This window comes from Eptatretus burgeri, chromosome 8 (genome assembly GCF_056783735.1).
Source record: "Eptatretus burgeri isolate ZD-2024b chromosome 8, Ebu_testis_v1, whole genome shotgun sequence".
Classification (NCBI taxonomy): domain Eukaryota; kingdom Metazoa; phylum Chordata; class Myxini; order Myxiniformes; family Myxinidae; genus Eptatretus; species Eptatretus burgeri.
Window position 1 is genome coordinate 4,010,482 of NC_140968.1, and position 13,644 is coordinate 4,024,125.

General features: G+C 42.3%; 1 protein-coding gene across 2 annotated transcripts in view; it reads right to left on the reverse strand.

The window, feature by feature from the left end:
• Positions 1 to 2,553: 2,553 nt before the first annotated feature.
• Positions 2,554 to 13,644, reverse strand: part of LOC147020957 (GRAM domain-containing protein 2A-like) — a 50,659-nt gene continuing 39,568 nt past the window's right edge. For both annotated transcript variants that reach the window (XM_085890682.1, XM_085890683.1), the window contains exons 12-14: positions 11,463 to 11,552; positions 10,484 to 10,583; positions 2,554 to 6,682 (exon numbers count right to left, since the gene is read on the reverse strand). In XM_085890682.1, the coding sequence (XP_085746808.1) occupies positions 6,638 to 6,682; positions 10,484 to 10,583; positions 11,463 to 11,552 (235 nt within the window). In that variant the 3' untranslated portion in view covers positions 2,554 to 6,637. The remainder of the gene's footprint in view (positions 6,683 to 10,483; positions 10,584 to 11,462; positions 11,553 to 13,644) is intronic.

Consider the following 13,644-nt stretch of genomic DNA (forward strand, 5'->3'; position numbering starts at 1 on the left):
TTCATGGAAACCGAGCAATCACGTGATGCTCACAATGAAACTGAAACACCAATCGATTCCCCATGTGAGTAATCTGATGATGAAAGTCAAGATGAGTCCTCTCACATTCTAAAGGCTGAAAGCAGACCTTCGGATGACGAGCTTCGGGACTTCTTGAGGGACTCTTATCATAAGAGAAATATTGAACTGAAAGATCATTTCCCTGATCTTCCCATGTTGATTACGAAATTGAAAGAAATTGTACGTAACCCTGTCACCCCAAACTTAACTGAGGCTCAGAAGCACAGGTGAAAAAACAAACAAACTGAGGCTCAGAAGCACAGGTTGAGAACGCAAACTTCAGGTAAAAGACCTGACTCGGCATTTGCACCTGGACGTCTTGTTATTGCAAGAGACGCATGGAGATCTGACTGCCCAAGCCCAATGGAGAAGGCTCATGAAGGGTCAGTGGTTCTTCAGTGATATAAATTCCTTCACTGCCAGGATCGCCTTCTTTGTCTCTCCCTCATTAACACTCTCGCAAGTTCATTTTAATGAAATAATTCCTGGACGTCTGGCTTGTCTTCAGTTCATTGCCAACAATTAAATCTTTATTTTTGTAAACATTTATGCCCCCAATGAGAATGCTGAAAAGTATAACTTCTTCCTTAAACTAAAGGCCTTTCTAAGCACAATTCACTTGAACTGTTGTTTCATAATGAGTGGTGACTTCAACTGTACCCTTGACCCCGCTTTAGACAGAAACGGTGTGGAGCTACATCCAAAATCTGCCAAAACTTTGGAAAAAATTATAAAAACTGTGGGACTCATGGATGTTTGGCGTATCCAACACCCCACACAACGTCAGTTCACCTGGTTAAGATGTATGTCCCAGAGACACACTCCAGCTCGGTTAGACAGAATTTATGTCAATGCTACAATGCTTGATAAGATATTAAAATCTGATATCATGCCTTCTCTTTTCTCTGATCATCTGGCGACAACATTCTCCTTTAAGCTTGCTCTGCAGCAACATGGCAGTCCGTATTGGAAGTTTAACGTCATGTTACTTGAGAATGTTACTCTTTGTGAAGCCTTTAGGGTGTTTTGGAATAGCCTCATCGAACGAAAGAACAGTTTAAGTAGCCCTAGATTATGGTGGGACTACGCAAAGGCACAGATTGCTGTTTTTTGCCAACAGTTTAATCACTTCCCATCTTTTAGTGCAAAAACGAAAGGATTGTACTCCAAAAAGAAATATTGAAATTACAATCTGATGTTGCAAACAACCCCAGTGCAACAAATAACCATCTGCTACTGGAAAAAAAGGCCCTTTTAAATGATCTTGTTGACTATCAAAAAAAAGTTGCTATGATCCGATTACGGATAGATCAGATTTATAATTTGGACTCTCCAACAAAATTTTTCTTTCATTTTGATAAAAAGACCACCCATCAAAGGCAAATTGAAACCCCAAGGTTCTCAAATGGGGACATCGTGACATCACAAAATAGCATAAAGAGGGAATTCTATAACTTCTTCTCAGATGTGTTTAAGGCAAACGATAATGACAATGATGCAATGCAATACTTCATGTCTGATCTACCCACGTTAAGTGCTACTCAAAGGGACCAGCTTGATTCCTTACCTTCCTTGGAAGAACTTCCACTCTCGCTGGCTTCTCTGCCAACTGGAAAATCTCCTGGACTAGACGGCTCCCAGTCGAGTTTTAAAATCCTTTTGGTCCTTACTAGTTCCAGAGCTTTTGGAAGTCTTTGAAACCTCTCTCTCTCTCTCTCTCTCTCTCTCTCTCTCTCTCTCTCTCTCTCTCTCTCTCTCTCTCTCTCTCTCTCTCTCTCTCTCTCTCTCTCTCTCAACCTCTCTCTCTCTCTCTCTCTCTCTCTCTCTCTCTCTCTCTCTCTCTCTCTCTCTCTCTCTCTCTCTCTCTCTCTCTCTCTCTCTCTCTCTCTCTCTCTCTCTCTCTCTCTCTCTCTCTCTCTCTCTCTCTCTCTCTCTCTCTCTCTCTCTCTCTCTCTCTCTCTCTCTCTCTCTCTCTCTCTCTCTCTCTCTCTCTCTCTCTCTCTCGCAACCTCTCTCTCTCTCTCTCTCTCTCGCAACCTCTCTCTCTCTCTCTCTCTCTCTCTCTCGCAACCTCTCTCTCTCTCTCTCTCTCTCTCGCAACCTCTCTCTCTCTCTCTCTCTCTCTCTCTCTCTCTCTCTCTCTCTCTCTCTCTCTCTCTCTCTCTCGCTACCTCTCTCTCTCTCTCTCTCTCTCCCACCCTCTCTCTCTCTCTCTCTCTCTCTCTCTCTCTCTCTCTCTCTCTCTCTCTCTCTCTCTCTCTCTCTCTCTCTCTCTCTCTCTCTCTCTCTCTCTCTCTCTCTCTCTCTCTCTCTCTCTCTCTCTCTCTCTCTCTCTCTCTCTCTCTCTCTCTCTCTCTCTCTCTCTCTCTCTCTCTCGCAATCTCTCTCTCTCTCTCTCTCTCTCTCTCTCTCTCTCTCTCTCTCTCTCTCTCTCTCTCTCTCTCTCTCTCTCTCTCTCACAAAATAATAACGGTACACAACTACAAAGAAAAAGCAGCTTAATTTTTTTTAATTTGATTTAACAATTCCTGCCCGTGAGAATAAGTTGGGAATAAATATATTCTCCTTTTAAATGTATCATTTTCGGGCCCAAGTATGTCTTTGGTGTAATTTGAGGATGCAGGTTCTTGGACTACAAATGTATTCATCTTATTATTCCTAAAACACACACACACACACACACACACACCTTTTGTCTTCGCAAATGTCTAACAGTGGATTCCACATGGGTTGGATAAATACCACGTTGGCAAAGTTCAGCCACCAGCCTTCGAGCTGATTTGGCGAATGACAAACTTTTAAAAAGATTAATGGTGGGACAGAGTGGTTATAGAGTACCTATAAATATATTACTGCCATTATCAAACCTGTTTCAATTAAAAACAGCTATTTCAACTTCAGGAGAAAATGTGAATCATCTTTCGGTGTATTCGTGAACATGATCAATCGGAACTGTAAAGTGACCATTTATAAAAATAAAAACAAATAGGAGGTTCACCCCAACTTGCTGATGATGATTGCACAGCTGTCAGCTTTGTGTGCTATTGTATCAGCTGGAATTACAACTTAAAAACATCAAACTGGCATCCTACATGTTATGGGATTCTCCCTTGGTGTCGGATCCATCGTGTATTTTTGCTGTTGAACAAAATTAATCCATAATCAGCCAATCATCTTTGACGTCATAATCATCATCTTCAAATGCTCCTGCAGTAGCAAACAGGAAGCAACAGTCTTATGTAATGTCATAAAATATCACACAGATAGACACACAAATAAATAAATCTTCACAGCATATTTGGCTTAATTTTAAACATGACAAACACCCGCATATCAAGTGTACTTCATGATGTATATATTCTCAAAAAATCTTCGTCAAACAGGATCCCACACCCAATTTAAAGCCTAGGCTTTTCTATGGCTTGGTGACGAGCTCGAATTACGAGCTTGACTTGGTTGACAGAATGCCAAACTAATTGTGGCAGGAGATTGAAGACATTGTAAACCAACATCCCTAAAGCAAGTGAGGAGGAGAAGGCTTCATGGCTGTCAGAAGAGACAATAAATAGTGCAGAGAAGAAGAGAGATGAAAACCAAAGGTGTATCAAGAGAGGACGCAACGTGGCTAAATGCCGACTTCACATCAACAAGCTTAGAAAGACAAAGATAGACATTTCGAAGAGGTGTTCATAGAGATAGAAAGTGACAACAGAGCAGAGAAAAGAAGAGATCCTTTTTAAAAAAAAACCCAAAAATAAAACAACCCAGAGATCACATTCGTTCTAGGATTGGGGATGTTAAGAGTAGAACAGGAAAATATGTGACTGAAGAAACACAGGTGAAAGAAAAGGAAGGACGATACTGGAACTCAATATGAACAAGATAGCAAAATGATGGCAACCTTCGAAGAAAGAGAATATGAGCAAGAACCAATAGTGATAGAATGTGACGTCCACATTGTCCGGAAAGAGCTTGCAACCGGTAAAGCACCAGGTGCCTATGAAATTCCAACATAACTCTTGAAGGTAGTTGGGGGAGGATAGAAATCAAAATTTGAACACCTCTGTGTACACAGATCTGGAGCAGGATTGTTTGGCCGAGAAGGTGGAAGCAGTCAGTCTACATACCATTACCAAAGACGGGGGATGTAATAGAATAGAATGTTCAAATAACCGAATCATTGCCTTGATTTCACAAGCTTACCAAAGATCATTCAACACAGAATAGAAGCCTTCATGAAGGGAGCAATGCCGATTGATCAAGCAGATTTCAGAAGAGGTACTCGAGATCAAATCGCAAATCGGAGGTGGATCATGGAAGAAGCAAGGGAATATCAAAGGAAGGTGCATCTCTGTTTTATAGATTATATCAAAGCTTTTGATTGTGTTGATCATGAACTGATGTGGATTATGCTGAGAGAAATGGAGATGTCGGAGCACCTGATAGGTGTTATAAAAAGCCAAAACACTAAACAAGAAACGGCAGTAAGAACAGGGTATGGAGTATAATCAGTACAGTCTTGAGGAAATCAAACTTGGATGACATCATGGAGGCTGGAGTCATGATTGGAGGACGATGTATCAACAATCTCAGGTATGCTGACGATACCACTCTGTTGGCAGAAAGTAAAGAGGAATTGATGAAACTGGTGCAGACGGTGAAGAAGGAAAGTGAAAAGCTGGTCTTCATTTAAACCTAAAAAAGATTAAAATCACGTGAACTGAGAACATCGATGCAATCAGATTGGGAGACGATCAGGTGGGAATCGTGGAAAGGTTCATCTTCCTGAGTTCTAAGGTTGAAATGAGTGGAGAAGGTGAAGGAAGGAGAAATGAAAAGACGATTTTAATAGTGTTACTGGAAAAACAAGGATGTGATAACACAAACCAAGAGGAGGCTGGTGAATGCTCTGGTATTTCCAGTTACAATGTATAGATGTGAGTCATGGACGATGAACAAGAAAGAAAGGAAGAAGATTGACAGTTTTGAAATCTGGTGTTCAAGACAAATGTTCGAAATTCTATGGACTGCAAGAAGAACAAGCAATTCAGTGCTTGAAGAAATGAGACCACCATGAGGAAAGCGCTGATAATAAAACAGAAACTTTCATACTTTGGACACTTCATGCTTTCAGAAAACGAGTCTGGAGAAATCAACCATGCTGGATATGGTTTAGGGAAGTAGAGGAAGAGGCAGACCTTGTATGTGCTGGATGGATTGGATGGGATAAAGGCTGCAATCAAGCCGTCTCTCTACCAGAGCTTTGGGAAGCAGTGTAGGATCGGGATGGTTGAAGAAATCTGATCACGAATATCACCAGAAGTCAGACACATAGATTACTGGGGAATACAATTGAACAAGACTTTTGTCCATTGATACTTTTCATCCGCTCAACTTTGTTGTTTAAGCTTCTTGCCACTCAGAGACCGTTTCTTGAGCTGTGGTTTACATCCTCATGACTTTCATCGAAAGCCTGGTGTTGGCTTCATTGTTAGGGTGGTGGGCTGGCGATCCTCGGATCCTGGGATCCTGAGTTTGAATTCCACTTGGCTGTTGAATTAATACCAGGTGGGGTTAACTCGGCCTGTCATCCTTCCGTAGTCGGAAAAATGAGTACCAGCTTTCTGGTATCCTGTGTCAGAGTGGCGACCCATCCAGGATTGTGCCCAATAGCCAAGGAGACTGTTTAGGCAGCACCAACGCTCTGCACAGAGTATGGTCCCAATCTCCTCTCCTCCTGGTGTTTGCTTAGCGATTAGGGTGGCTGGTTTGGGATCTTAGCATCTTGAGTTCAAGCCCCTGTTGGCTGTTGAAATAACACCAGGTGGGGTTGACTCAGCCTGTCATCCTTCCGAGATCAGCGAAATGAGTACCAGTATGCTGGTAATTGGGGCACAGCATCAGTGACAGCCATGCCCTCAACCAATGATGCGACCCGAAGCCTTGTGCTGAATACGAAGGAGGAGGAGGAGGAGGAGGAGGAGGAGGAGGAGGAGGAGGAGGAGGAGGAGGAGGACTTTCAGTGACAGTTTGAAACTTCACCATGAATACCGCCAGGAGGATAGTGATGCTGTTCTCCCACATATTAGGACACCTCTTGGGTATAAATGTTAAGTTTTAATTTAGATCATCCAAAAACTGGAGGATGAGTTTGTGAATAAAGTGTCCTGCTTTGCAGCAGCGATTATCTGAAATGCACAAAACGCTTTCAAAACTACCACGACCAACCCACCATTAATGTACATTGCTTATACATGGATATGTTCAAATTTTTGAGAGAATGACCACCCAGTTCCCAATCTGAACACCCTCAGTACAAGACTTTAACAAAAGACAACCCATAATACCAAAGGATGGGGGCAGGACCGGAGGACAAAACATGGGTCAGAAGGGTTAACAAAGTTCAAAAACTTCACACGGCTTGAACATGAGAGAAACAGCCTTTCATCCACTCGGTAAACGTGTCTGGTCAATGCAGCACCAAAGGATTGTTTGTCGACAATGATGTTACAACAGCATGAAGGCGACATCACGTGTGGTCTTGCATCAATGTTTCGGGCTTGTGGCGGAAGGAGCTTTATGAGCCGGGATCCTTAAGGAGTTTCTGGAGGTTTGCTTTTATCTGTAAAAGAAAAACTAATTCAGATTGTATGTTCCTCTTTCTAAGAATGTAGTAAGACCTATTGTTCTCCATTGATGGAACATTCACAAATGTAGGACACTGGTGGTGACCTTGGTGCAGTGCATTAAGGCTTGAGTGTATGATGCAAGCATTCTGGACGCTATGTTTTGTGACATACACAGAATTGGCCTTTAGCAGCAAATTTTACATCATATTTAAACCAAGTTTATTTCTCCTACTGTGCCAACACATATCATGTGATGTAGTAGGAAGTTGTAAGGCCCATGTGTTGTTTTCATTATCTTTTCATGTTGATCTGAGGCTTGTGGTGGAGTTTGTACGTAAGAGACATGCAGGGCAAAGCCATGAGAGTACATCAGTATACTTTTGCTTGAATTACAAGGACATTACGAGACAATTGACAAACAGTCAGTTAATGGTATGTGGGGTTCAAACTTGGGTTTTCCACTACAGTCAAAGCTCGTTACTATGCCACCTCGCTTCTATGCCACTCTCGCTATTATACCACTTTTGCTCGGTCCCGACAAAATTCAATACAAAATAAATTTACTATGCCACCCCCTACTCTCGCTACCATGCCACTACTGTGTGACTGTTAAAAGGCACGAGTCGTGAAAAAGTCTGTATTGCGCAGTGCTCGATTATCATACTCACGTCCAAAGGCGAAGCGACGAACTACAGTCCAGCTGCGCACAACATAACTCAATACGTACGCGCATAGTCAGACTGTGTCAAAACACGCGATTCTTCTCCCCGATGCCAGCCACAACAAGCCAATCACAACACTCACAACGAGACACAAAAAAGCGCGAGCACACACACAGACACGCAGGCACACGTACAACAGTGACATCATTTTTTTTCAAATTCAGCCCATAATGTCAGCTCAGAAACGCAAGCAAACCGACTTTACGCTGAAGGAGAAGAAGGAGATCATCGATGCCGCGAAGAAGGAGCCGAATCAGTCCAAGTTGGCCAGGGAGATTAGCAAGAAATGGGGCGTCGAAGTTAAGAGAACCACCGTGAAGGGCATTCTCATCAAGAAGGATGCATTCGAGGCTGCAAACAAAGCTGGATTTCCATCGAAGCGCATGAAGTTGACGCAGGCTCACGACCCGAAGCTTGATGAGGGAGTGCTCATGTGGCTGAAGCAATCAAGAGGACAGAATGTGCCTGTCAGCGGCGATCTGATCAAGGAGAAGGCGATGAAACTGGCCGAGCTGATGCACATCCCAGACTTCATGGCGAGCGACGGTTGGTTGGGCAATTTCAAGAAGCGCCACGGCATCACGTTCAAGACAGTGCAGGGCGAAGCTGGAGCGGTGGATTCGCAATCCCTTCTTGAGTGGCAACAACAGGTTCTCCGGCCCTTACTCGGGCAGTTCTCCGCAGACGACGTCTTCAACCTGGACGAGATTGGACTCTTCTGGCAGCTGCTTCCGAACAAGACCATGGCTTTCAGGGGAGAGCGGTGTACTGGAGGAAAGAAAAGCAAGCAAAGGATCACTCTTCTGGTTGGGGCAAACATGAGCGGCAGCGAGAAGTTCCTCTTCTGGTGATTGGCACCTAAGAAACCCCGTGCCTTCAAGAACAAAGAGATCCCAGTCAAGTACAAGGCGAAATCGAAGGCGTGATGACGGCGGAGCTTTCGAGGAGATGTTGCGTGCGTGGGACGGACGACTGCCAGCAGGGACGCAGAGTGCTGGTCTGTCTCGCTAACTTCTCTGGCCACCCTCCCGAGCTATAGCTGAACAACATCCAACTGGTCTTCTTCCCACCCAACACGACAGCCACTCCACAACCAATGGATCAGGGAATCATAGAGAACCTCATGCGCCACTACAAGAAGCTCCTGCTATGCTGCTGGCCTGAGGCCATAGACGAGGGAAAGGAGTTCAAGTTCACATTGCTCGACGCTCTACACGTCGCCCGGCGTGCTTGAGAGCAGGTCGGCAAGTCGACGATCAGGAACTGTTTCGCGAAGGCCAAGTTCATCGAAGAGGAGATCCAAACTGAGCCACAGGATGCGGAGCTGCCCGACATCTGGGAAGCTCTACCTGCCGAGGAAAAGATGCACGAGAACGAGGAGATCGAGCTGTCTGACTTTCTCGAAGCCGACGAGCGCCTCGCAACTGGCGGGTATTTCACGCTGGAGGAGATTGCGGAGGAGATTCTGTGCAGTGAGGAGCAGGTGGAAAGCAAAGATGACGAGGTAACTGTCGTGGAGGAAATCGTTCGTCTGTCGAGGAAGTCCAGCGCTTGTAGCACCGTCCGGAAGTTCATGCAGCAGAGAAGCGGGAAGCCCGGTGTGATGCAAGCGTACGATCGGCTAGACAACGAGATGCACGAGATCCGCCGAAAGAAGATGCGCCAGCCGACGATTCTTGAAAGCTTTGTGTGTCGTGAATTTCTCGCCATGCCATATGTTAGTGTGTGAACTCTGTTAGTGTGTGTATGTTCTCCGTTCGCTTAGCTTATACAACAGTCGTGCCTGTTACTTGCTGGAATAAATTTTGTCTAAAGATTAACTACAGATGGGTAACTTGAGAAAATAAGGCCGTTTTTACAAAATCTCGTTACTATGCCACTCTCGCTACTATGCCACTTTTGCTCGGTCCCGACGGGTGGCATAGTAACGAGCTTTGACTGTATACGAGTTGAGGGTTTACATGGAAATGTTTAAAAATATAAACACCAGTGCAATGGAGTGAGGTGGGGAAAGATTTCCCCCTTCCCTCCCCCCCCAACATGGATGTATACCCTACTCGGTCCTTTTGTTCAGTGAACTGAATATCAGGAAATTGACCATATAACCAAGAGTGGGGAGTTAAATGAGAAGGGGGAGATGGGCATCTTACCCCACCTTACTCTACTCAAATGAGCCTCGTGGCAAGGAATGTGGTAGAGAGATATATAACAGGTGATTACATTTTCTCCAATAACATATTAAAGATCCCACTGCATCCTTTGAAAAGACTAGGCATGTTATACCAGTTGTTTGATGTACCATACTCTTTGCAGAGCGATGGCACTGCCGCATCCATCCATCGGGACCATACTCTGTGCAGAGCATTGGTGCTGCCTAAGCAGTCTCTTAGCTATTGGGCACAATCCTGGACACAGGATACCAGCAAGCGAGCACTCATTTTGCCTACCTCGGAAGGATGACAGGCTGTCAACCCCACCTGGTATTAATTCAACAGCCAAGTGGGATTTGAACTCAGGATCCTCAGGATCCTCAGACCATAACCATTAAGCCAACAGCAGGCATATGGCACTGCTGCAGCACACTCCGTTTATAAAGTCTGCTGTGACTAGGCCAGGGATCGAACCACTGACTTCCCACACTCGGAGCACACGTTCTAGCCATTATGCCACCGACCTACCTCGGAAGGATGACAGGCTGTCAACCCCACCTAGTATTAATTCAACAGCCAAGTGGGATTTGAACTCAGGATCCTCAGACCATAACCATTAAGCCAACAGCAGGCATATGGCACTGCCGCAGCACACTCCGTTTATAAAGTCTGCTGTGACTAGGCCAGGGATCGAACCACTGACTTCCCACACTCGGAGCACACGTTCTAGCCATTATGCCACCGAGTCTGCAGTCATACCAGGATGCGGCCAAATTCCCTGCTTGCGGTTAATTGTGTAATTAGCACGACCTGCTTCGTTGTGAAAAGGACGCAAGCATTGTGGGCCCAATGGTCTCAACCTGAGTTCTAAATACCTTGTTTAATGTCTCGTGAATCTACGGATTTTGTGCATCTACTGTACCTTGTCAATTCTTGCAATACTGAAGGTGATTTCCTCTTTCCAACACGCATGGTTTTTTCCAGGATCATCTGATGCCTTACAATTGGCCAGACCCAACAACCTGCAAAATAAAGATAAATATGAAATTACACTTAAAAATAAAATAATAACAAATGTATTTGTGTGTTTTGGGTGTAAGGACAGTACTACAACCTTAATGTTATCTTTATAATACAGTATTCAGTTAGTGTGAGGGGTTTGGGCAGCACTTTCTTTTACCTAGGTCACATTCCTATGGTACAGTATATGGAATTTCTTCTTTTCTCTGCTGTGAACCCAAAAGAAAGGAACCCAATTTTCTTCTTTCAAATCAATTAAGATATTGTTGTGGGCCAGAAGAGAGTGCTCTTCCCCTTTCAATATACTTTACTTAACCCCCTCTCATGGTACCTACCTCCACCCAACTTCCTTTACCCCCTCCAGCTCTTAGCAAAATCAACTCCAAGAACGACCGAGATGTTTGTACTTTGCATTGTCAAATGGTAAACGTACTCGTACATAGCGACTGTGATCAGCCATTAATTAATTACATCTTGCAAGCTATCTCGTTCTTGCATTATGTCTGCAGAAATCTGCTGAAACAGATACTTTTACATTTACAAAGGAAAAAAAATCAGACAAGACAAGAAGGCATCGGTAAAAATTTCGAAAAACATGTTTTCACTTTGTCATTTTTGGGTATTTTGTGTCGATCGGTAACATTAAAAAAAAAATTTAATCAATTTTAAATTCAGGCTTTAACACAACAAAATGTGACAAAAGTCGAGAGGTGTGAATACTTTCTAAAGGAACTGTAATTCAAATAAAACATTGCACATCTGTAATAGTGCATTCGCAAGATTAAACCATATTACCAAACGAAGGGCAGCACAAACATCTAACAAGGCCAAGATTATTCTGGGCTGTCCGAATGATAGGAGGATGGAGAGTGCTTGCTTACGCAGGGTTCAGTTCCAGAAAGGTGATGTCCTTTTCCAGAGCAATGATTCTTAATGCCAGGTAGCAGGATGAGGTGACCAGAACAACTATCCTGGAATATAAAATGAGAAATGCAAGGAGAGGAACTTATAATTATCAAACCATGGTCTGTCCAAACAGCGCACGACATCAGACCAACCTTCTTACTACTGTCTCTCATTGAACTATAATAAACGAAATTAAACAAAATATTTATAGGATATAGATACATATTTCAAGTTGTTGTGGTACAAATTTCATTGAATCGAGAAGTGTACAAAATTACTTCTGAATTTCGATGTGATTTCAATCATTTTCAAGCAGTGTGCGCGTCCTTTTGAAATACTCCAAGACCATGTTCTGTCGCATTCCGACCGTAATTTCTCCAAAAGCTGCTCGAATCTGCTCTTTCAGGTCTCGAATGTTCGCTGGTTGAGATGCGTAAATCTTACCCTTAAAAAAGCCCGACAAGAAGAAATTGCACGGGATGAGGTCGGGCATATTGGGCAAATATCGACCCATCCACCGGTCAGGAAAAGTCTCGAGCCATTCACGGACCTGGAGACCCAGGTGAGCACGTGCGATATCCGAAATTGAATATACCAATAAGAACGTTGAATAGTTTTATTGTTATTCAAGATACTTACGTTAATTTGATATGATTACATGTGTTGGACTTGTAAGTTTTAGCTTGTTGTTAATATTGATTGTTATTTTCTGTGTTTTAGGAGAAGCCCATTTTCTGATATAATATGACAAGTCCTCAAGAGAAAGCAAAAATTGGGGGATTTGTACATGAATGTGTTTCATTCACGATGGACATTTAAATGTTTCTCAATAATTTCAGAATATCGAAACAAAAAAAACTAAATAAACAAAAACTTACAAGTTTAATGCATATATTCGTATCAAATTTATGTCAGTATCTCGAATAATAACAAAACTATTTAACATCCTTTTTGTTTTTGGTATATCCATTTTCGGGCATATATATATATATATATATATATATATATATATATATATATATATATATATATATATATATATATATATATATATATATATATATATATATATATATATATATATATATATATATATATATATATATATATGGGCTGTTTCACAATGAGGGTACCAAGTTTGTCTCACAACCACTAAAAAGTCAAACTCAATATTTTTATATTTTTATTTCTCCAAATCCAACATTGTTAATTACAATACTTGAATCAATTTTTGGAGTATCTGAATGAATATTTCTTATTAAAAATAATACCCCAAGGATGTGAGTATTTTTTAAACTACAACAGTCATTAATACAATTCAACTATAACCACAAAATAACAACACTATCAAACTTCAGTGGTTTCCATATGTTCCACAAGTATTATTCCATTACTGGAATTATGATTCAGTATACAAATTAAGTATATTTGTCGAAATATCAATAAAAGACTGAACTAAGTTTCAAATATCCAGAAAAAAAGATGTTTTAATTACCACTGTCGCTAAAAGCACTGCATATGATGGAATTTAGCACAAAATTTTAAAACTACATGTACTTTTCTACATATTCTGAAAAAGTTACTAATTTATCTCTGAAAATAAAAGTTTACCACCACAATGAAAAATATGAAAAATCACATATTTCTTCCGGAGAGGACATAATTTTTTGACAAGAAGCAATACATTCTGTACAAGATATAACTGCAAAGTAATACATTTATCAGTGTTGTAATGAGATAAATTACATAAATGTAAATACATCTCCTGAGTAGACAAGATATCAAAGCTGGCTTCTGAAGCCAGCCTAAGGGTAGTAATTCTGTGCCATTCCAAGTCAATCCCTGAAAAATCAGATGTAGTCACAATCTACAAGGCTTTTGTTTGGAGCTCAATGAGGTATCTCTCACCCCTATAGCCAAACCTCTGTTGCACATGCGCTCCTCTTGTATGCTGTGAATAAATCCCAAGCTCTCAACATCATTGGCCTCTCACATGAAGACAAAAAGGCACAGGGCCTGCTGCTCTCTCATTAGACCTCAAAGCGAGTCAGGAATGGTGGAATGCACAACACAAGCCGAGTGCACAGGAGAGTTGGTGTGGAGTTGGAGCACACCTTTGGTGACACCCCCTTGCGTTTGTTCTTGCTGGCCTGGCAC